The sequence below is a fragment of the Mustelus asterias genome, chromosome 21 (assembly GCF_964213995.1).
Source record: "Mustelus asterias chromosome 21, sMusAst1.hap1.1, whole genome shotgun sequence".
In the NCBI taxonomy this organism is placed as follows: Eukaryota; Metazoa; Chordata; class Chondrichthyes; order Carcharhiniformes; family Triakidae; genus Mustelus; species Mustelus asterias.
Window position 1 is genome coordinate 71271922 of NC_135821.1, and position 23393 is coordinate 71295314.

Sequence of the window (23393 nt, forward strand, 5' to 3'; positions counted from 1 at the left end):
AATCTCAGCAGCTCTGACAGCATCTACAGAGAGAGAATAGAGCTAACGTTTCAAGTCTGGATGACCCTACGTCAGAACCTTGCCTTTCTTATTTCCTCTGCATCAGAGTACCACTTCAGCAAAAGAAGTGTACTGCCTTGGGATCTGTTATGGGAAATATCTTAACAACAATATGACTTCAATGTTATTCGTCATATTGGGGGGTAGAAAGTGTATAAATATTACACTTTTAAAAAAAAATGGTCACTATTGGAGACCAACTCGTGTTGCATGTCCATGACAAGCTTGTTGCATGGATATTGCTGATGTGGAGCATCCCAGAGTGGCTCCATTCATCATTTTGGATAATGACCCCAATTTTGAGCAACACATTCCTGGGTAAATGTGCCGGTGGTGGTGTTGCTACTTCACTTCCTTCCCCATTTAAGCATCAGATTATATTGTGCTGTAAGATTGAGTAACAAACAAAATTAGATCTGACCTACTTGGAACACTTCACTATGCCCAATCTATCAGGCAAACCAGCCTCCCATCCATTAACTCTGACTATACTTCCCACTGCCTCGGAAAAGCAGCCAGCATAATCAAGCACCCTGGACATTCTCTCTTCCACCTTCTTCCGTTGGGAAAAAGATACAGAAGTCTGAGGTCGCATACCAACCGACACAAGAACAGCGTCTTCCCTGCTGCCATGATGTGGAGTTGCCGGCGTTGGACTGGGTGAAGGGGCAGCGCTCCGAAAGCTCGTGCTACCAAATAAACCTGTTGGACTTTAACCTGGTGTTGTGAGACTACTTACTGTCCCTCCTGCCATCAGACTTTTGAATGGACCTACCTTGCATTAAATTGATCTTTCTCTACACGCTAGCTATGACTGTAATATTGCATTCTGCACTCTCTCCTTTCCTTCTCTATGAACGGTATGCTTTGTATAGCGTGCAAAAAAACAATATTTTTCACTGTAAACCAATACATGTGACAATAATAAATCAAATCAAATATGGGGTTACTCAAGCCACAAAGGAATCTTCTGACAATCAGTGCACAAATTCTGAACTGATTTGGATTCACCTGGCCTGGAACTGTTGTATCTAATTTTGTTCCCTGCATCAAGTGAGGCTACCTTGTTGGACAGCCATAACACCTGGGTACTGTTTGTATCTATCAAGATACACACTGAGAAGAATGTAATAAAATAGCCCCGCGAACTGTGCAACCTTTCCTCAAATATATACTTAGCAGATCCCTTGAAAATACTGCTCAAAGAACAGGCAGCTCTTTAAAATTCTCAAAATAGTTTCAAGTTAAATTGGAGAAAAGCAAACAACTATGACATGGTTGCTTGCTTCTGTTAGACCCTGGATGCCACATCTGTTAGAAACCAGGATTTTGTACTTGCTGAAAGGGAACAGGTTTGGCCTGACCAAGTCCAATCAGCATGAAATTTAATTTCTTTTATTGCTATGTTTTCTTTGAAAACCTGCAGAGTTTCCAGCATTATGATATAAATGTGCAAAATAATTTTGAGTAATTGTATCATTCACAAAGAGTGAGAGCTCTTTTTCTGCCTGGCTTCCACCGGTAGCACAGTGGTTAGCACTTCTGTCTCACAGCGCCAGGGACCCGGGTTCAATTCCCAGCTTGGGTCACTGTCTGTGTGGAGTTTGCACGTTCTCCCCGTGTCTGCGTGGGTTTCCTCCGGGTGCCTTCCATATCCTGAAAGACGTGCTGGTTAGGTACATTGACCTGAACAGGCGTTGGACTGTGGCGACTTGGGGAATTTCACAGTAATTTCATTGCAGTGTTAATGTAAGCCTTACTTGTGACTAATAAATAAACTTTAATGCAATTTCAAGATTGCAAGTATTGAGAATGCTCAATATTCATTCACTGCTATTTCAAAGCACTTTTAAAACTCTAATCCTTCCCATTCATGACTGAAAAATTACATTTCCCTTTAATTATTAGTGGCTGCAACAGTTAATGCAGTGGGTTTCCCACTGATTCTTTAATCCAAACATTCATCTCCTCAGTTCCCAAATAATCTATGCTGTAAATTGGCCAGACCTATTGATTTAAACTCAGTAGCTGCAGTTCCAAGTAAATTTTCACTTGCAGGGTTAATTACAGTTCTGTGTTTAAAGTCCAGTCCACTCCGCATCTTCCAAGAGTCTGCAAAAGTGAAGGGGGGATGATAACTGCGACTTTGTGTGATAGAGTAAAATGTGTATTGCGTGCAGTCAAAACTACTGCAGAGGTGAGAACAATCTAGTGCCGTAAATGTCACCAATCAAGTAATTGCGACCAATTGTTCTAATAATTATTCTGTGAGCACTCCTGAATTATCAAGCTCATCTTTGTTTGAAATTACATTTCACTGGCTTAACATTTGAAGAACTCTCAAAGTGAAATAATTTCACCTTTTAACTATCACTTCAGGTTTTAAAATAAAAACATCTAATAATCTTAAAATTGATACTGTGAGTTCCCTGTGTTGTGCCAGGTTTGCTGACACCTGTTGTACTCTGAAATATGCACAGTGCAATATTTTGGAAATGGAATTACTTTTAAAGATGTATTGACAAATGTCTTCAGTCGCTGAGTTGGTGAAGTCACTGCATGGTTTGGTACTCTCAGATCTCTCATATCAGGAAGGGCTCAGGTTTGATCCCTGGGACACAGAATATTTGATCTTGGGTGAGCTGATGATATGCTTGCTGTCATTGGCCCCGGAGTTGCCAGGCATAAGGGAATGAAAGCATCCAGGCATTATGTTCCCAAACATTATTTAGTAAGTCCTGTGGTTCACAAGAACATGTTTTGAGCAATCCTGAGATACTTCATAGTGTAATATACAGAAGACTTTATTGATATGAAGTATAGCGATCGCCCTGACTACGTACAGAGAACAGCTCTCTGATTTCTCTACCTTCCAAGCTCTGAAGAACTGTGAAAACCTTTATACATCACATTCTGCCCACATCAAAGGGACAGGTCATAAAGAAGACTTCATTGGCAAATCCTTTGAAGATCTAAACAGTTGTAGTTGAAAGCAACTCCCCTCAAACTGTTTCTAATGTCTTTGAAGAGCAGACTTTATCAACTGTTATCTTTCTATCCTGTTGCTAATGGATAGCTCTGCTTGAGTTTATTACTCTAGCCCCCAAAATTACACCTTAACCCAGTGGTTCCCAAAGTTTTTTCACTGGGCCGCACTTTCGGAATAAAAATTTGCTCGCGCCACACCGAATTTTTTATTGATAAGAAATATATTCAAAAACAACTCCTAGCAGTGTTTGATTCATAACATAGAACACAACTACTTTATAATATGATCATGGGACATCCAGAAAGTATAAAACAATGCTTATTTAAACCATGTTTAAATGTTTCTTTGATTGTCCTTGAATCTTCCCGCCACACTTGCCATCCTCTCTCGCCGCACCAGTGTGGCGCGCCGCACCCTTTGTGAACCACTGCCTTAACCACTCATAGCTGATGTGAAAAGAAACTCATGACAATAATGATGAGCAGCTCACATATCAAAAGATAAACTATTTTTCTCTCATATCGTTTATATTGGAAAGTCCATTGCCGCATGATACCAATAGATTGATTGGTAATCCCGTTAACTCTCCATAATGTTCAACACTGGAAGACGGAGACATGAACCTGGGTGGGAACAAAATTGAGTGTAATGTTTTCTTTTACAGCGATCATCCATGGTCGCACATGACAAATAAGTCACTGGAGTTAGGTTTTGAAGGGTTGCTGATGCCTGAGGACCTGTACACACACAGTAATCATGAGAGCAAATTGGTGAAATGCTGTAAAATATTTGTTTCCAACTTTCCGCTCTTTCCTCGCCACCTTTTGTCCATGTGTGAGGCCACTGGCTGTTACTTGCGTGGAATATGACAGTCTTCCAGTGCCCAAGTGACATAGTTCATGTGTGGGCCTTGACGGCGTGCATTGATAGGGACTCGAAGACAGGGAACATCCTATCCTTGTGTGTAATCCAAATATGCACCATTGTAATAGTTGTTGGATTGCATTAGGAGAGAGAATCCTGGTTAATTTTATCCACTCACCCAAACACCTTGAATCTGGGAGGGTTGGAGATGGGGAGGGGAAGAGGAGGTTGGAGATGGGGGTGGGCGGGGGAGATAAGACCAACTGTAAGCAAGTAAATAAATTTGTTAACCCATTGGGAAAGATTATTTTATTGTTCATATTTAGAAAAAAAGTGAAACATCTTCTAATTAGAATCTATAAGTGCTGGATAACTTGGCGCTGTATACTGGCACAAGTATAGACTACTGCACTCATTGAACAGTGCTAATCCCTGATTAATCCTTCAATACTGTCGCACAATATTTGGAAGCAGAGGTCAGTGCAGCATTTTGGTCAACAAATAGTGGGCATATTTTTGTAAATTTTGCTGGTTGCCATCAATGAATTTAAGGCAGAAGGTCCAATTTGGTAATTGCAGATAACAAACACGGAACTCAGATTTCCTTCACTAATGCTTTATCATTTATAGTGTGATGCATTATTCTTCCAAATCTTTTATCTCCATATTGTAAGGAAATTAAGTCTAGTAAATCAATGTTTGCTTTGCTTTAGAATCCCTTGCTTCCCCCTATCCAAAACTTGCAGCAAATGCAAGCATTTTAGACCAAACAGCTTTGGAAATTATTTAATCCATTTGAAATTTAGGATTAATAATTACAAATTGGCAGAATAATATTTATCTGATATGAAGCCAAAGCTTTGATTTCGCAATGTATATCTGATGAATGTACAGCTATTTTCTTTTAATGCCAGATTTATTGACCATTCCTAATTACCCTGTGGTGGGTGTGGTAGTTGTTCTCAGGGCAACTGCTGCAAATTTAGTGTTGGTGAAGCTCCCACAATGTTGGTTAGGGAATTCCATGACTTGTGACTGAACAACGAAGAACATGAACATTTGGACATAAAAGGCGAATGTCCAAATCAGGACCGGGAAGCAACTTGGAGGTGCAAGTTATCCAGTGACCTTACTGCTCTCATTCTTAGTGGTGGAGGTCATTGGCTGGGGTGGCTGTTGGAATAAGTTTGGTGTTTTGGTGCACTGGGTCTTGGAGTGCACACTGCAGGTACAGTGCACTGACAGTGGAAGGGATCGATGTTTAATTCAATGCCAATGAAGCAGACTGCTTCCTCATGGATGGTGATGAGTTTCTGAAATGTTGCTGTGATTCCAGCCAATGGTGAACATTCCATCACCCTCTTGATTTAAATCTTATGACGGTGGAGAGGCACGGAGGGGTCAGGAGGTGAACCATTCATTCACAATACTCAACCCTGGTCCTACTCTTGTAGCTGTGGTGTTGATTTAGCTGAGTTAGCTGTGCTTGGAGGCAACCTCCAGGGGATGGTGGGAAGTAACATGGAGATGGTGCTGTCGTTAATAGTCAAGAGGATGTGTGCGGGTCTTTTTAATTTGGTAATGGTTGTTGATGAGTGCTTGCATGACATGAGCAATATATGTGTTACTTTACTGAGGATAAATAATGTATAATATCATTATGGTGTTTCAGATCCATTTTGATGGCTGGAGTCATGACTATGATTATTGGATAGATGCAGATAGTCCAGATATCCATCCTGCTGGCTGGTGTGCTAAAACTGGACATTCACTACAAATACCTCTTAGTAAGTTGGAGTCCTGGCTGTGTGTTCTCCTTTATTTTACGTTAAAGCCATTTGTTAGAATATATCCTTCTTTTACTGCAGAGAGAAATCAGAGCTGATAATTATGTTGCCATGATTTTGTTAAAAGTGAAGCGAAAGCTGTGCTTTCCAGAATGGACAGGCAGTCACTTTTTCCTCATTTGATGCCAACATTCTTCACAGCCACTGGGAAGAAAGCACTTGCATTTTATAACACATTTCAAGTCCTCCGGACATCCCCAAAATGCTTCACAGCCAATCAATTACTTCATAATGAAAATGTAGTCTGTGCTTTTGTCAGGCGAGCATGGCAGCTAATCTCACACCGCGAGATCGCATACACAGTAATGAGACGAACGGCCACTTGATCGGTCGTTGTGCTGCTGATAAATGTTGATGTCCTTGTTAATGGATCTTTTAAATTGTATCTGAAAGCCAGTTCACCTCTTGTCTTTGATATTCTACACGGTTCCAATCATGCGCCTTGCAAGAAATGGGAATCTCCTTTTTCTTCTGGGTCCTCTACATTTCTCTGGCCTGAGTAACCAGTTTAAAAACTGTGCTCTATTTTGAGGCACCCTCATTTTACTTACCTGCCTCAGCAGTGCCTACCTCTCCTGGTGGGACTGTCGAGGCTGCAGCACTGATGGACCTGCAACTGATAGTGGAAGGGATGGATGTTAAGGTCAATGCCAATGAGGCAGACTGCTTACTCATGGATGGTGATGGACCTGGATTGGAGGTGGGCTCATAAGGAGGCCACACCCAGGGAAATAGCTTCCATAAGAACATAAGAAATAGGAGCAGGAGTAGGCCATCTAGCCCCTCGAGCCTGCCCCGCCATTCAGTAAGATCATGGCTGATCTGATAGTGGTTTAGTTCCACTTACCCGCCCGCTCCCCATAACCCTTAATTCCCTTATTGATCAGAAATCTATCTACCTGTGACTTCAACATATTTAACGAGGTAGCCTCCACTGCTTCAATGGGCAGAGAATCCCAGAGATTCACTACCCTCTGAGAGAAGAAGTTCCTCCTCAACTCTGTTCTAAACTGACTCCCCCTTATTTTGAGGCTGTGTCCTCTAGTTCTTGTTTCCTTTCTAAGTGGAAAGAATCTCTCTGCCTCTACCCTATCTAGCCCCTTCATTATCTTATATGTCTCTATAAGATCTCCCTCAGTCTTCTAAACTCCAACGAGTACAGGCCCAATCTACTCAATCTCTCCTCATAGGCTAACCCCCTCATCTCTGGTATCAACCTGGTGAACCTTCTCTGTACTCCCTCCAAGGCCAATATATCCTTTCGCAAATAAGGGGACCAAAATTGCACACAGTACTCTAGTTGCGGCCTCACCAGTACCGTGTACAATTGCAGCAAGACCTCCCTGCTTTTATACTCCATCCCCTTCGCGATAAAGGCCAACATTCCATTTGCCTTCTTGATCACCTGCTGCACCTGCAAACTGAGTTTCCCCAGTTTGGGACCCTGACGTTGGGGCTAAATGGGCACTTGAGCCCGCACTTGCTCAGAGCCAAATCGGAAAAGCTATTTCCCTGGGTGTGGCCTCTTAATGAGCTGTCTCTGAGCTCACCGTCGATGTTGCAGGTCCATCAGCTGTGTAGCCTTGGCAGCCCCACCAGGAGAGGCTGCTGAGGTAGATAGGTAAAAGTAGCCACAAAATGCAACCACCCTTGGAGCAGTGAAAATTAATTTAGGAACAAATAATTAGGCCCCTTCAGTTGGAGGGAAGAGCCCTCCAGCAGTATTGTTGGGGCCCTTGGGGGGATGGAGGCTTCAGTGGTCCCATGAAAGGCTGCAGTGAGGCCGCCTCCATTAAGCTACCAGCCTCCTCTGGAGGTGAGAATGCTGCTGCACTCTGACGTCCCCTAACTGGAGTTATAATATGCCGATTGGCTTCCTGCCCACCTTGCAGTGGACAACTGATCCGTCCGTCTTCCTGGCGGTGGGAACTGTCCCAGCGATGCTTGGTGCCATATTCCGAGCTGCATGTCTCCACCCTCACCGCCTTGGCACTGGGAAAATTCTGCCCAAACAGTCTTCGTTCTGACTTGATAATCTGTCTTTTTTCCTAAACCAGTGATGCATTTTCAATATTTTGTGTTTCTATATTTAGTCAAAAAGGCCAGCGTTGTAAAATCAAAATAAATGTGTTTCCTTTACTCTTCCCCTCAATTAGGCCCCGCTGATTTGGCAGAAAGTCCAGGACAAGGAGGATGTCCAACACCTGGCTGTAAAGGAATAGGGCACATCAAAGGGGCAAGATATGCTGCACATTACACGTATGTGAGAGGAAATTATGAGTACCATCTGCCTTTTTAAAAAAAAATAATAACTTGTGTCACCTTCAAAGGAAAGTTATTGCAGGCAATTTCAAGGTATATTGCCTTGAAGGGGAAAAGCAGCACAAATAAATCCAGAACACCTTGGAGAGATAGGGGTACAGATGAAAAGGAAGAAGTATGCACACAACAGATGTCAGGTAGAAAATACAAGGGAGAATCAGGCTGAATATAGAAGGGCTGGGTGGGGGGGGGAGTGATAAAACTAATCAGAAAAGCAAGCTGAGGGCATGAAAAGAGACTGGCAGCAAACATAAAAGGGAATCCCAAAGGATTTGAACTTCAATAATAAATAAATGGTAAAAGAAAGAGTAGGGCCGATTAGGGGTTAAGAAAGAGGACTTGAATGTGGAGGCAGAAAAAATAGCAGAGGTATTAAAACTAGTACTTTGCATCTGTCTTTACAAGTGGTGTTCCACAGGATTCGGTGTTGGGTCCCTTGCTGTTTGTGCTATATATTAATGATCTGGACGTGAATGTGGGGGGGCACAATTGGAAAATTTACAGATGACGCACAGATTGGCCAAGTAGTAGATAGTGAAGAGGTTAGCTGTAATCTACAAAACAATATTGATGGGTTGGTGGAGTGGGCGGTAAAGTGGCAGCTGGATTTTAACATGGAGAAGTGTGAGGTCATTCAAACAGTTATAGGAAATACACAATAAAGGGGAATATACTCGGAAGGGTCAATGAAGTGAGAGATCCTGGGGTACGAGTACCTAAAGGCAGCAGTTCAAGTAGACAAAGTTGTAAAGAAGACATATGGAATGCTCTCCTTCATTGCCTGAGGTATAGAATATAAAAGTAAGGATGTAATGTTGGGATTATGTAAAACACCGATGAGGCCACAACTATAGTATTGTGTGCAGTTCTGGTCACCATATTGCAGGAAGATTGTAATTGCTGTGGGGAGTGCGTGGAGGAGGTTTATGAGAATGTTGCCAGGGCTGGAAAAGTGATTTGAACATAGCAGTAAGTTTGCAATACAGGCTGAGCAGCTGGGAGATGCAAAACTGAAGAACTAAAGCACCTCAGCTGGCATGAAAGCAGAATTACAACATGACATGTTTACATAGCCAATTTCCATTGTATATGTTGACATAGGAATTTCTAATGGAAAAAGATGACAGCATGCACGATGTCAGATTCTTAAAAGGTTGAAATATTGCTAGTGTTTAATTAATGGGGTATCTCTGCCCTTTCTTTTCTCGAACCGGTTTGCAACACTGTTAACGGAATGGAAATATGACCTGAGTCAGTTAACTGTTAGCATTGTCGATCACTTTGTATATTGACGCTACACAGGTAATAGAGTCATAGAGGTTTACAGCATGGAAACAGTCCCTTCGGCCCAACTTGTCCATGCCGCCCTTTTTTTTAAAACCCCTAAGCTAGTCCCAATTGCCTGCATTTGGCCCATATCCCTCTATACCTATCTTACCCATGTAACTGTCTAAACGCTTTTTAAAAGGCAAAAATTGTACCCACCTCGACTACAACTTCTGGCAGCTTGTTCCAGACATTCACCACCCTCTGTATGGAAAAATTGCCCCTCTGGACCCTTTTGTATTTCTCTTCTCTCACCTTAAACCTATGCCCTCTAGTTTTAGACTCCCCTACCTTTGGGAAAAGATATTGACTATCTAGCTGATCTGTGGCCCTCATTATTTTATAGATCTCTATAAGACCACCCCTCAGCCTCCTACGCTCCAGAGAAAAAAGTCCCAGTCTCTCCAGCCTCTTCTTATAACTCAAACCATCAAGTCCTGGTATCATCCGAGTAAATCTTTAATTCCTCCTTCCTAGTTTAATAATATCCTTTCTATAATAGGGTGACCAAAACTCAGCAGAGTATTCCAATGTAAATATTTTGTGATACAGGTTTAGAAGCCCTCAAAAAGTGTGTTGTCTTTCTATTTTAGGTTAGTTAGCTGTCCGTATTCTGAAATTAACCTGAACAAAGAAACAGTTTTACCAGACCGTTTAAGTGGAGAGAGGCAGTCGCCAGTCTCAGCTGTTCAGAAGCTGAAGAAAATGGGAACGCAGGCAATCTCACCAGAGTCATCGGAAGACACCTTTACGCATAAGTGAGTAGTAGTAACACAACACAACAGAAGTAGCTTACTTTAATTAATCCTGAGAGCTGAAGTTTTTCGCTGTAAAAGCATTCACCACTGTCCCATCTGTTGTTATCATAGAATAGTATCTTTCTCTACACCCTAGCTATGACTGTAACACTGCATTCTGCACTCTCTCGTTTCCTTCTCTATGAACGGTATGCTTTGTCTGTATAGCGTGCAAGAAACAATACTTTTCACTGTATGTTAGTACATGTGACGTATCAAATCAAAATAATACAGGAGGAGGCCATTCAGCCCATTGAATCTGTATCAGCTCTTTTGAAGACAAACCCAATTAACCTCACTGGCTGCTCTTTCCCCACATCATAGAATCCCTACAGTGCAGAAGGAGGCCATTTGGCCCGTCAAGCCTGCACCGACAAGCAATCCCACCCAGGCCCTATCCCTGTAATCCCACATATTTACCCCACTAATCCCTCTAATCTATGCTTCCCGGGGCACTAAGGGGCAATTCAGCATGGCCAATCAACCTAACCAGCACATCTTTGGACTGCAATATCCTTGCAATGTTTTCTCTCCTTCAGGAATTTATTCAGTTCTGTTTTGAAAGCTACTAATTAAATATGGTTCCACAGAATTCCAAACCCTAACCACTCATTGCGTTACAACCTCATGCTCCTGCTGCTCTACTGTGGAATTCTAATATTTAAAAATGGCTAGTTTTTTTTTTAAAAAGTTGCTTCGCCCCCTTTATTTGTTTACACGCAGTCTCTTCTCTTAAGAGATGCAGAAAAATCCTGTCCTCCGACGTTTGCCAGCAATAGTTTGTAATTGTTTATTTGAAGGAATGGATTGATTGCACGCCCCAAACCAGCTTCTTCAGACTGAAGTGATTCACCATTTGCTCGATGCCAGCTAACTTCAGACTGGGGGCTTAGGGGGAGGGTCGGGGGGAGCGGAGAAATGACACAAACATATTATTCACTGTGCTGCACCTAATTTATTTGAAAGAAACGTGGGGTGATCATTTCTAATTTTGGGGCACTGGGCTGTTTCACTTGTAAAGGAGCCATGTAATATTCTGAAATCATAAAATGATGCGTCTATGCTGGCTCCTTAGCAGATCTATTCAATTACCATCACTCTCTGCTTTTTTCCATTGTTCTGCAAATTTTGTATCCAATTGCCTTTTGAATGTTGATATTAAATTTGCTCCCATCACCTTCTCAGGCATTGCATTCCAACAACATGCCATACAATAAACATGTTTTCTCATATAGCCTCTGCTTCTTTTGACAATCACCTTAAATCTGTATCCTCTGTCAACCTCTCTGCCACTGGAAACAATTTCTCCTTGCTGAGTCTTTCAAAAACATTCATGATTTTGAACGCTTCCGTCAGGGCGGCACGGTAGCACAGTGGTTAGCACTGCTGCTTCACAGCTCCAGGGTCCCGGGTTCGATTCCCGGCTCGGGTCACTGTCTGTGTGGAGTTTGCACATTCTCCTCGTGTCTGCGTGGGTTTCCTCCGGGTGCTCCGGTTTCCTCCCACAGTCCAAAGATGTGCGGGTTAGGTTGATTGGCCAGGTTAAAAATTGCCCCTTAGAGTCCTGGGATGTGTAGGTTAGAGGGATTAGCGGGTAAATATGTGGGGGTAGGGCCTGGGTGGGATTGTGGTCGGTGCAGACTTGATGGGCCGAATGGCCTCCTTCTGCACTGCAGGGTTTCTATGATTTCTATTGCCTCTTAATCTTCTCTGATCCATGGAGAGCAACGCTTATGTAGTAATCCAGATTGTTACATAATCCTCAATACTATACATTCATCTCTAACCTTCCTATGCCCACCTATATTACTGGGGTCAGCTAAGTTTACTTGGCCCTGTGTACCCCAGGTCCACTCCAGCCCCTTAGCTTGTGCCTGGAAATGGCGGCAGAATCCAATCTCCGCAGCGGTGATAATGGTCACCAACGTTGGCATTCTTTGGTCCTGAATGAAAGTTCTGTGCAAGTTTCTTGGCCTCCAAGGCATTTTTCTCCGTGTAACAACTCCTTGAATCTGAGGAGGGCAGGACACAGGTAATGTGGCCCATTAATTGCCGGGGTGTGGTCTATCGTGGAAAGACCCAAGAAACTTGAGTTTTCTACTTACTGGAAGTAGGATTTCGGCACGATCAAACCTTTTAAGACTAAAGATAAAATAGGTTTGAATCTCTTGCGCACAGAAAGATATATTAACTCTCCAGGAGGTTTTTCTAAAAGGATCTTAAGGTTTAAGAATAACCTTGACAAGGTGGGGTATCCCAGGTTACTTTGTGGGGCCGCGAGGGGCACTTCTGCTCCTCTTGGGCCACAAGAAAACGGAGGAAAAGTAACTTGCCTTATTCTTCTGGCCCTGTCCAATATTCCTAGCAAAGAACTTGGGTGTGACCACACCTGGAATATTGTCTGCAGTTTTATCACCTTGATGAAGAAAGGATACACCTGTCTTAGAAGAGGTGCAACAAAAGTTCAACTAGATTTATCTCTGGTTTAAGAGAGTTGTCCTATGAGGAGCGACTGAGTAGAATGAGCCTGTATTCTCAGGAGTCTAGAAGAATGAAAGATGATCTAATTGAAGCTTATAAAATTCTTAACCGAATAGATGCCGACAAGTTGTTTCATCTGGCTGGAGTGTCTAGAACCAGTGACCATGGTGTCAGGAGAAGAGGTAGATCATTTAGGACTGAGGCAAGGAGAAATTTCTTCACTCATGAGGGTTGTGAATTGTTGGAATTCTCTGCCCTACAGGGCTGTGGTCAGTCATTGGGGTTCAGGACTGAGATTGATAAAAGATTTTGGCACTAAGGGAATCGGGAGATAGAGGGGGAAAGTGGGGGTTAATGTAGATGATCAGCCATAATTGTAATGAACGGCAGAGCAGTTTAGAGGGGCTGTGTGGCCTACTCCTGTTCCTTACGTTTGGTCTGTCCGGGAAGCTACCACTGCTCTCACACTCGGGCCCAGGGTAAATGATGCTGAACCTTAAGCAACGCATTTTAAGAGGACTTGGGTCCACTGAGTTGAGGTGGCTGTCCTTGCTGCCTGGCTTTCGACACCTGGGGAATGTTTAAAATATAAGCCAGTTGTCCTTTGCTGTGCTGTTGATTTGATCGCTGTCCACTGTTCAGGTTTCCTGCTGGTCGGGAAGCAAAGGTTACTCCACATAACAATGCTTTGGACCATCACTTGAAGCACTAGGGTTGGCAGAGCACACTGGGTTGTAAGGAATTTACACCTTGCCTCTTGGAGTAGCAGGATCGTTTACTCGGAGGATGAGGGGTGACCTTATCGAGGTTTATAAAATCATGGGCACAGATAAGGTGAATAACTATGGTCTTTTCCCCAGCATAGGGGTATCCAGAACTAGAGGGTAGAGGTTTAAGGTGAGAGGGGCAAGATTTAAAGAGGGCAACTTTTTCACACACAGGGTAGTGCGTATATGTAATAAACTGCCAGGGGAGGCAATAGAGGCGGTTACAATTACAACATTTAAGAGACATCTGGACAGGTACATCGATAGGAAAGATTTAGTGGGATATGGGCCAAACGCAGGCAAATGGGATTTGATCAGTTTAAGAAACCTGGCCGGCATGGACAAGTTGGGCCGAAGGGCCTGTTTCCCTGCTGTATATCTTTATGACTGTGACTACAAGGCCTTTCTGTGCTGCTAGCTGCTGTTGCCTCTTTTCCTTGCATGGCATCTTTTTAAATTATTGACTTCATGGCCGATTCCCAAAATATTTTTACACCTTTTATATATTCATTAATTATGGAAAGTAATGTTTGTTTTCCATCAGTTCTCTTTTTTGTAAATTGCCAGGAAAACATTTAACAGTTTAATTTAACAAAAACATAATGAGAGCTGACCTAAAAGTGTATTTTACTGAATTGCAGTCACGGAATGTGGCCACAGAATAAACACAGCTGGTTTAAAAAATATAGTTTGGCTTTTAGCTTTCAAAATATATTTTTAAACTGTTATTGCTCACAATAAATGATTTTGGTGATTCATGGATTTGTTGAGGCTGTCTGACCCATGGATTGAACAGTAAGAAGTCTCACAACACCAGGTTAAAGTCCAACAGGTTTATTTGGTAGCAAATAGCCATTCATTTTTATTTATTGAATCCATTTATAAACGACCTTTCTGCCCTGAATAAAAAAAGTTAAACTTCCTACAAAAATAGAAATAACCAATGGTATTGGCACAATTATATTGCCTTCAGGGAACGAAGAGCACTTGGTACCAGCAAGGGACACTTATTAATTGACCACTTAAGGATCTCAATTAACAGTGAGGAGGGAAGGTGGCCCACAGGTGGAGGCAGGTAGGTAGCAGGGTTCAGGTAAGCCGCGACTCCTCATAATGAAATGCCCTTCCCACCCCCAAACTCACCACCAAAGAGAGCAGAGGATTCTGCCCTCCTTTGGTATATCAAACCATTCTTCCTTGCAGTTAATAGGTACTTGATGTGGATTCTGAGATCTGAAAAGGTTGTCCATCATTTTAACAAATTCCTACTTCTTCCACCTTTCGCTAGAAAAACTGTTTCGCAGAATAGTACGGGGAGCCAAATTGAAATGAGCTGCCTGACAGGACATCCCACCATGGAAAATGCGCAGGCAAAAGGAGCTGGAGAAGAAAGCTGTGAAGAATTGTCAGCCAAAAAGCCCGAAGTGCCAGTTACTAGCAGGATGAAACAGAGAAAGTAAGTCATCAGTACATGCTACCCGCTTGATTTAAAAATAAAATGTTTATTGCTTCTAATGCTCCATGTGTTGTAATGATGTGTCTGTTGTATTTAGAGTTGGACGTCCACCAAAGTACTTTAAACTCCAGTTTGTGAAGCAAGAAGAAGAAGAAACAACGATGGACAGATTGAAAGAAACGGCAGGTTAATGCTAGTCAGGTTAATGTTAATCAAGTGGCACTATCCAAATTATTACAGGTGTTTAGTTGTCAGATTGCCAGTGTAGATATAGTGCTGTTTTACGCTAATGAAACTGAGGGATATAAGAGAACTGGAAGGTGCAGTTGAGGTAGAGATCAGCCATGACTTTATTGAATGGTGGTGCAGGCTGCTCCTATTATGCTTGTTCCCCTAGGGATTTCACATGTGCTTTGCGAACAGGCAATACAAGTAAAATTTCACCAAATTGAGTGTGGCAGGATACCTTTCAGCTCTTTGAGAGTGCTGTCCAGTTGGTTCCACTTCCCTACCCACAGCCGTGCACAATTTCTCCTTTCAAGTATACACCTTCTCAGCGTTACCGTTGACTCTGTCTCAATCACTTAGGACTGAGATGAGGAGGAATTTGGTCAAAACTTTTGTCAAAGGGTTGCAAATCTTTGAAATTCTCTGCGCCAGAGAGTTGTCAACGCATCATCATTTAATACATTTGGTGTCTTAGAATGAAGGGATATGAGGAGCGGGTGGGGAGGTGGAGTTGAAGCCGTGGATCATATTGAATGATGGAGCAAGCTCAGTGGGCCATAGGGTATTGACTTGCTCCTATTTCATATGTTTTTATCCCATTCTACAGTATTTTGCAGATTATAAATTTCTGCGTCCAAAAAATTCTTCTCTGCCTTTCCCTCTGATTCTTTCAACAATTATCCTAAATCAGTGTCCTCTGGTTACTCATTCTCCTGCCAATGGAAATGGGGCCTCCCTATTTTCACACTCAAAATCTGTCAAAGTTTTGAAAAATTTCCTAATATTTTTCCATATTTTCTGCCTTCTCCACCTTACTGCCTCACTTTCCTCCTTTAAGGAGAACCTTGAAACCCATCTCTTCGACCAAGCTATTCAACATCTGACTGATATCTCTTCATGGGTGTCATTTTGGCATGGAGGTGGCACAGTGGTACTGTGGTTAGCACTGTTGCCCCACAGTGTCAGGGATGCAGGTTCAATTCCTGGCTTGGGTCACTGTCTGTGCTGAGTCTGCACGTTCTCCCTATGTCTGCGTGGGTTTCCTCCGGGTGCTCCGGTTTCCTCCCACAGTCCGAAAGACGTGCAGGTTAGGTGTATTGGCCATGCTAAATTCTCAGCGTACCCAGACGCCGAAGTGTGGTGACTAGAGAATTTTTGCAGTAACTTCATTGCAGTGTTAATGTAAGCCGCCTCGTGACACTAATAAATAAACTTTTTAAAAAACTTTTAAGTACTTGGGACATTTGATTACGTTAAAAGTGCTATATTAGTACAGGTGCTGACTCAGGCAGTGAGAATGTGTAACCAGCTGAAATGATGCTTATTACTAATCATGTGGATACATTTAAAAAGCAACAAGCAAGTTAAACTTTTACAAATTGGCAGGCAACCATTAGATCCACAGGTGAGGTGCCTGAAGATTGGAGAGTAGCAAATGTTGTGCCTTTATTTAAGAAGGGTTGCAGGGAAAAGCCTGGGAACTACAGGCTTTTAATGTCTGTGGAGGGTAAGTTGTTAGAAGGTATTTTGAGAGACCGGATCTACAGGCATTTAGAAAGGCAAGGACTGATTAGGGACAGTCAGCATGACTTTGCGAGTGGAAAATCAGTCCTTGAAGGGGTATCCAAGAAGGTAGATGAAGGTAGTGCAGCCAACGTTGTCTCCATGGACTTTAGCAAGACCTTTGACAAGATATCATATAGTAGGTTGTTACATAAGGTTAAATCTCACGGGATCCAAGGTGAGGTAGCCAATTGGATACAAAATCTGGTTGGTGACAGAAGACAGAGGATGGTTGTAGAGGGTTATTTTTCAAACTGGAGGCCTGTGATCAGCGCTGTGCCTCAGGGATCGGTGCTGTTGTTTGATATTTATCTTTATATTAATGATTTAGATGAGAATTTAGGAGGCATGGTTAGTAAGTTTGCAGATGACACCAAGATTGGCGGCACAGTGGACAGGGAAGAACGTTATCTAGGATTGCAACGGGATCTTGATCAGTTGGGCCAGTGGATTGATGAATGGCAGATGGAGTTTAATTTAGATAAATGAGGTTATGCATTTTGGTAGATCAGATCGGGGCAGGTCCTACTCAATTAATAGGGTGTTGGGGAGAATTATAGAACAAAGAGATCGAGGAGTACAGGTTCATAGCTCCTTGAAGGTAGAGTCACAGATGGACAGGGTGGTGAAGAAGGCATTCGGCATGCTTGGTTTCATTGGTCAGAACATTGAATACAGGAGTTGGGGCGTCTTGTTGAACGTGTACAAGACATTGGTGAGGCCACACTTAGAATACTGTATACAGTTCTGGTCACCCTATTTTAGGAAGGATATTACTAAACTAGAAAGAGTGTAGAAAGTATTTACTGGGATGCTACCGCGACTTGATGGTTTGAGTTATAAGAGAAACTGGATGGACTGGGACTTTTTTCCCTGAAACGTAGGAAGCTTAGAGGTGATCTTATAATGAGGAGGATAGATAAGGTGGTAGATAGTCAATGTCTTTTCCCAAGGGTTGGGGAGTCTAAGAATAGAGAGCATAGTTTTATGGTGAGAGGGGAGAAATACAAAAGGGTCCAGAGGGGCAATTGTTTCACTCAGTGGGTTCGTCGAGAAACCATAGAAACCCTACAGTGCAGAAAGAGCCCATTCGGCCCATCGAGTCTGTACCGACCACAATCCCACCCAGGCCCTACCCCCATATCCCTACACATTTACCCGCTAATCCCTCTAACCTACACATCTCAGGACACTAAGGGGCAATTTTAGCACGGCCAATCAACCTAACCCGCACATCTTTGGACTGTGGGAGGAATCCGGAGCACCCGGAGGAAACCCACGCAGACACGAGGAGAATGTGCAAACTCCACACAGACAGTGACCCAAGCCGGGAATCGAACCCAGGTCCCTGGAGCTGTGAAGCAACAGTGCTAACCCACTGTGCTAACCACTGTGCTACCGTGCCGCCCCTGGTGAGTGTCTGGGACAAGCTGACAGAGGCAGTAGTGGAGATGGGTACAATTTTGACTTTTAGAAAGAATTTAGACAGTTACATGGTTAAGATGGGTACAGAGGGATATGGGCCAAATGCAGGCAATTGAGACTAGCTTAATGGTAAAAACTGGGCTGCATGGACAAGTTGGGCCGAAGGGCCTGTTTCCATGCTGTAAACCTCTATGACTAGATGTCTTTGTGTGCATGCTGAGCTTACTACATTTGGCATGATTGTCCTTGATTGAAGTGCACTTTCTTAATTCAGGAACTTTAAATGTGTGACAGTCAGTTTACTTGGATTTCAATTTAATTTGATTTCAGACACATTATCCTAAGGGGAAATTTGTTCAAAATTATGAAAAGTTTTGACTGAATAGATGGGGAGAAACTGTTTCTACTGGCAGAAGCATCGGTAACCTGAGGATACAGATTTAAGATAATTAGCACAAGGGCCAGGGGAAGATGAGCAGTATTTTTTTCGTCAGCAAGTTGTTAATCTGGAATGCTTTGCTTGAAAGAACGGTGGAAGCAGATTCAGTAATAACTTTCTTAGAATCCCTACAGTGCTGAAGGAGGCTATTCGGCCTATCAGGTCTGCACTGACTCTCCTGGGTAAGATGGACAGAGGATCGTTCCCAGGCCCACCTCCCGCCCTATCCCTGTAGCCCCACTCATTTACCTCACTAATCCCCCTAACCTACCCATCTTGAGACACTAGGGGACAATTTATCATGGCCTGTCCACCTAACTTGCACATGGACTTAGCTATATATATAAACTTGGAATGGAAAATTTGCAGGGCAATGAGACAAGGCGTGGGGCAGGGGGAGATGCTTGGGACTCGTTGGGTAGCTCTTTCAATGAGCTGTGACAGGCATAATGAGCCAAATGACCACTTGTGCTGTAAAATTCAATGCTTCCACCATTTTAGTTGCCTCAGAGTTCAAGGTTTGTAACTCAGACGCACGGTTTTAACTGTCATAGTACGTAGCAATAAAACAAAGAAAAGTGAGAAAAGGATGGGAATCATGAATAAAATCGCTTTTAAAAGGTTGTTAAAACCACTTCCTCTTTATAAATGTCTCTATGGAGTGTGAGATTCAACGTGGTTAATGATGCATTCCACATTCTTTTATTCTCAGCTCTTTTTATCATCTTTATGATGGAGTAAATTCCTCTTTTAGGCAGTAATGAACCAATAGATAGGGAGGTTTAATGTAAAGGATGATAAATAGATAGGGAGGTTTCATGTAAAGGATGAGCTCCGTTATCATAGGCTGGAGTACTGTGAACTTGGTAATGCTGTGTACAATCCAAACTGATCCCAAATGAGAATTTTGTTTTAAAAATACATTGATGATGTAGTATTTAGGCCTCTTGCTGGATTCTGTTACTTTCAAAAAAAAAATTGTAATCTTTTGTCTTTCTGTAGAAAGTGACTACAACCTCCAGCAAGCTCTTCACCAGTCCGTGTTTATGTCTTCCGTCTCTCCACATCCCACGCAACGTCTGTACCTCTGTTGGGAACAGCACAGCAAGTTGCTGCCTGAGGTGGCAGGTCACACGGCAAAGAAGGTGGCAAAGTGGTCTATAGAAGAGGTAACCTGTTTCCCCCATAAATTCCCCCCCCCCAACAGCAGGATACTGCCTGTCAATTCTCTAACTTCTTGACTGAAACCAGGAATCCTTTAAATTCAAGGTCTGCTTAACCCTTTTGCAGCCGTCTTACACAGGCAGTTGCCTCTGCTCAGGAAAATCTACCCTGGACGTGTGCGCGCGTGCACATTCTCTAACATAAGAACCCCCTACCTCCATCTCCTAGAATGTGTCACCAGCTGAACTTCTGCTGATCATTAATCATGTGGGTAAATTTAAGAAGCAACAAGCCAATTAAACTCTTACAAATTGGCAGGCAACCATTAAATCGTGTAGGGTATGTCCTTGTGTGCATGCGGCATGCTGAGCTTACAATCATTTTGGCATGATTGTCCTTGGTTGAAGTGCATTTTCTTATTTCAGGAACTTTAAATGTGTGACAGGTCAGTTTACTTGGATTTCAATTTAATTTGATTTCAGACACATTATCCTAAGGGGCAATTTGTTCAAATTGCGAAAGGTTTTGATTGAATAGATTGGGAGAAACGGCTTCTACTTGTTCTTTGGGCTAGCTCTCTGGACTTTGTGACAAAGCTGGGCAAGCTCACCCATTTGGAGTGAGTGTGGAGAATTTTGATATGTGGAGGTGCATAATTTTGCAAATTTCTAAGAGGCAAATGCATCAGACAGGCCTTCCTGGAACCATGGCAAAATCACAAAAATTACTGCTTCCAAGTCACTACTGTGGTTTTCTGGAGTTTTAAGAATCCTTATACAAATCAGTAGTCGGCACAAAAATTAAACTGTGAACTAACTAGCTTGTATTGAATGGCAAATAAACTATCAAAGTTCTGCTGTGAACCAATAGGTTTATTTTTGGTTTTGTTCATTGATGATTGGAGTGAGATTTTTTCTGATATCGGTATGTTACAATGTTGGCAGGAAAAGCGGTGTTGAGGCCACTGACAGCAATGACTGCTTCTTACACTATTTAATGGTACGCAATGCAAAACAAAGGCAGGCAAGGGTTCCATGACATATCACTGGCGGGCAGCTTCTGATTTGCCTGCCCTGTCATCAACTCCATCCCAGCGCCCAGCGTGCGCACCAGGAAACATTCTTGACCCCGGATATCAAACTGGCATGATCCTCTCCACACTATTCACTGTGCTCACCTCCGAGCCCTCCCCCAACCTTGGGATACTGCTCGCCTGGTGCATGCCTTCTGAGGCCAGTCATGCATCACGCCGTTCTGATATCATGCTGCCGTGAAGGTATTATTTGATGTGGTATATGATTGCAACATATGGGCCTGATAATGATATGTTAATGTATTCCAATTAGGTTCCTGACGTTGAACAGTGGGAAGTGTGTGTGTGTGTCCCATCCCCACCGACTGGGTTGTGGGGGGGGGCGGGGGACCATCAAAGTGAAACGTATCTGGCTTTCTCGTGATATTTTTCACTCGCCGCCAAACCCATCCAATATGAATGGAGCAGAAAATCTTAGACATAAATTGAGAGCTGAGCACTCTGCCTTGATTGTTGTCTGTAGTCCTGGTTCAGGATGGAACACCTTTTGTTTTAAAAATTAGTTCTCCCCTGCCAATCTGATGAATCTTTAAGTTCATCCAATGAATAATTGAGCCACGAAGACCAGGTTTGATTCTTGCTCTGTGATAAATAATTGGTTCTCAGTCAGAGGGTAGGTACAGTTGTCCTAAGTTGGGGAGAGGATCGTATCTAGGGTTCCCAATTTGACTTGCTATCCAGCATCCCTTTATGGTAGAACATTGGGCTTGCTATCCAGCATCCCTTTATGGTAGAACATTGGGCTTGCTATCCAGCGTCCCTTTATGGTAGAACATTGGATAGCTGCCTCCGCTTTGCCCCATATAGTGAAATATCCTAATGCGTACTTGGGCAATGTGCCAGGGTGCTCCACCCATATAAGACCGAGCACTTTCTGGAGGACAGAAATGTCGCAAGAAAGTTTTAGGAGAAATATTCTGGGCAATATTTTATGCTGATAGATGTTGTAATTTTCTAATGAAAAGTATTGAAAGTTCTGAATGTATCTTTGAATTTTACAGGTTGCCAATTTTGTACAAAGTTTACCAGGATGTAAAGAACAAGCTATTGTTTTCAGAGAAGAGGTAAGTATTAAGTGAATAGTCAATGGCGATTATTGCATTGAAATGGAAATTACAAAACCATAGATGTTTAGAGTACAGAAGAAGGAGGCCATTTAACCTGTTGTGTCTATGCTGGCTTGTTGCTGGAGCAACTCAAAAACAAATGGTACTATCTCTGCCCATAACCCTTCTTCATCTTCTGCTCTAAGTATTTGCATAATTTAAGGAAGAGAAGACAATGTTGTTTGCCTCAACTTCACCTTGCAACAAAGTATCTCATTCAGTGACAACTCTGCATATAAAGACATATATTTTCCTGATCTTTACCCTCACTCTCCTGATGGTATTTTAAAGGTGATGACACTGATTTTCCAACCAAGCCCTTCATAAATGTCAAGACCCAGAATTCTCCTCACCTCCCCTCTAGTCTATTTTGCCAATTAGAAAAAAAGACTTGCATTTATGTTGTACCTTTTGTGACCACTGGGTGTCTCAACATGCTTAACTGCCAAAATTGGTTGTATTTTTCTTGCAGTTCATTCATTCCATTTTGAGTTTTCATTCGCACTGCAGGGTGTGGCAAACCCAGGGTAGATCTCAGCTGAAGTAAGGTGGATTCTGCTGGTATTGGAGCTCTTTGACTTCACTCCAGCTCAGTTTCCAGCCTCTTTAGTTCTTGCCCCAGCCCTGTTGATCTGTTTTTTCGTTGTCAGTAGCTGCCCCTTCAGGCTGCATACCCAGGGTCTCCTTTTCCTGAATCTGCGGTGCTTTCTCCAGATTGTAGCGTGACTCCATTAGACCCTGCGTCTGTCCCCTCAGGATTGCATTCTCACTGCGTTCACCCTCACGTTTTAGAAATGCAACTTTTAAACTATCCAGTTGAAGCTGTTTGCTCCTGAGGATTTCCAAAACGGTTCTGACCCTTTAAACATACCAAATTTAACCTTTACGGTTAGGTCTTCAAGCGAGACCAGGTCATGGTAATTCTTCTTGCTGTTGGTATGTTCATTGGACTTCAGATGCTGCTGTATAGAGTGAAATAGGAAAGGAATATCGGTTTAAAGTTTTAAGTTTAATTATTAGTGTCACAAGTAGGCTTACATTATTAACACAGCAATGGGCGTGCTTCGGAATCTATCATGAGATTTACCTCGGCCCAATTTTATCTGATCTTTTGCAGCCAGGTTCTTCCCATTAGTGCTGGATAGTTTTCTTTAACGATGTGCAAAGGCAAGTCTGCAGACTGTCCATACAACTGCACGGTTACATCAATATGGCCCCTAAACAGAACCACTTCTCCAGTATAGGTTTTTAACACCGAATAGGTTTTTAACACCGCCATTGAGGATTTCAAGGCAATGTCATAAGCTTTTCTTGGTAAACAGTTTCTGTTACCAATGAAACTGCAGCTCCAGTGTCCACCTCCATTTTCACCGGCTGTCCATTCAGCTAAACCCAGTAACGGTTTATTGCACCAGCAATAGCCAGTACGTATAATGATGAATTTGATTTAGTTTTTTGAAGGGATA

At 42.7% G+C, this 23393-nt stretch overlaps 1 protein-coding gene across 4 annotated transcripts in view; it reads left to right on the top strand.

The window, feature by feature from the left end:
• The window catches only part of LOC144509396 (lethal(3)malignant brain tumor-like protein 4), a 62054-nt gene that overhangs the window by 32266 nt on the left and 6395 nt on the right, over positions 1-23393 (top strand). For all 4 annotated transcript variants that reach the window (XM_078238192.1, XM_078238191.1, XM_078238193.1 and 1 more), the window contains 7 exons: positions 5586-5700; positions 7917-8019; positions 10002-10166; positions 14742-14909; positions 15007-15095; positions 19567-19733; positions 21823-21885. In XM_078238192.1, coding sequence (XP_078094318.1) covers positions 5586-5700; positions 7917-8019; positions 10002-10166; positions 14742-14909; positions 15007-15095; positions 19567-19733; positions 21823-21885 — 870 coding nt within the window. The remainder of the gene's footprint in view (positions 1-5585; positions 5701-7916; positions 8020-10001; positions 10167-14741; positions 14910-15006; positions 15096-19566; positions 19734-21822; positions 21886-23393) is intronic.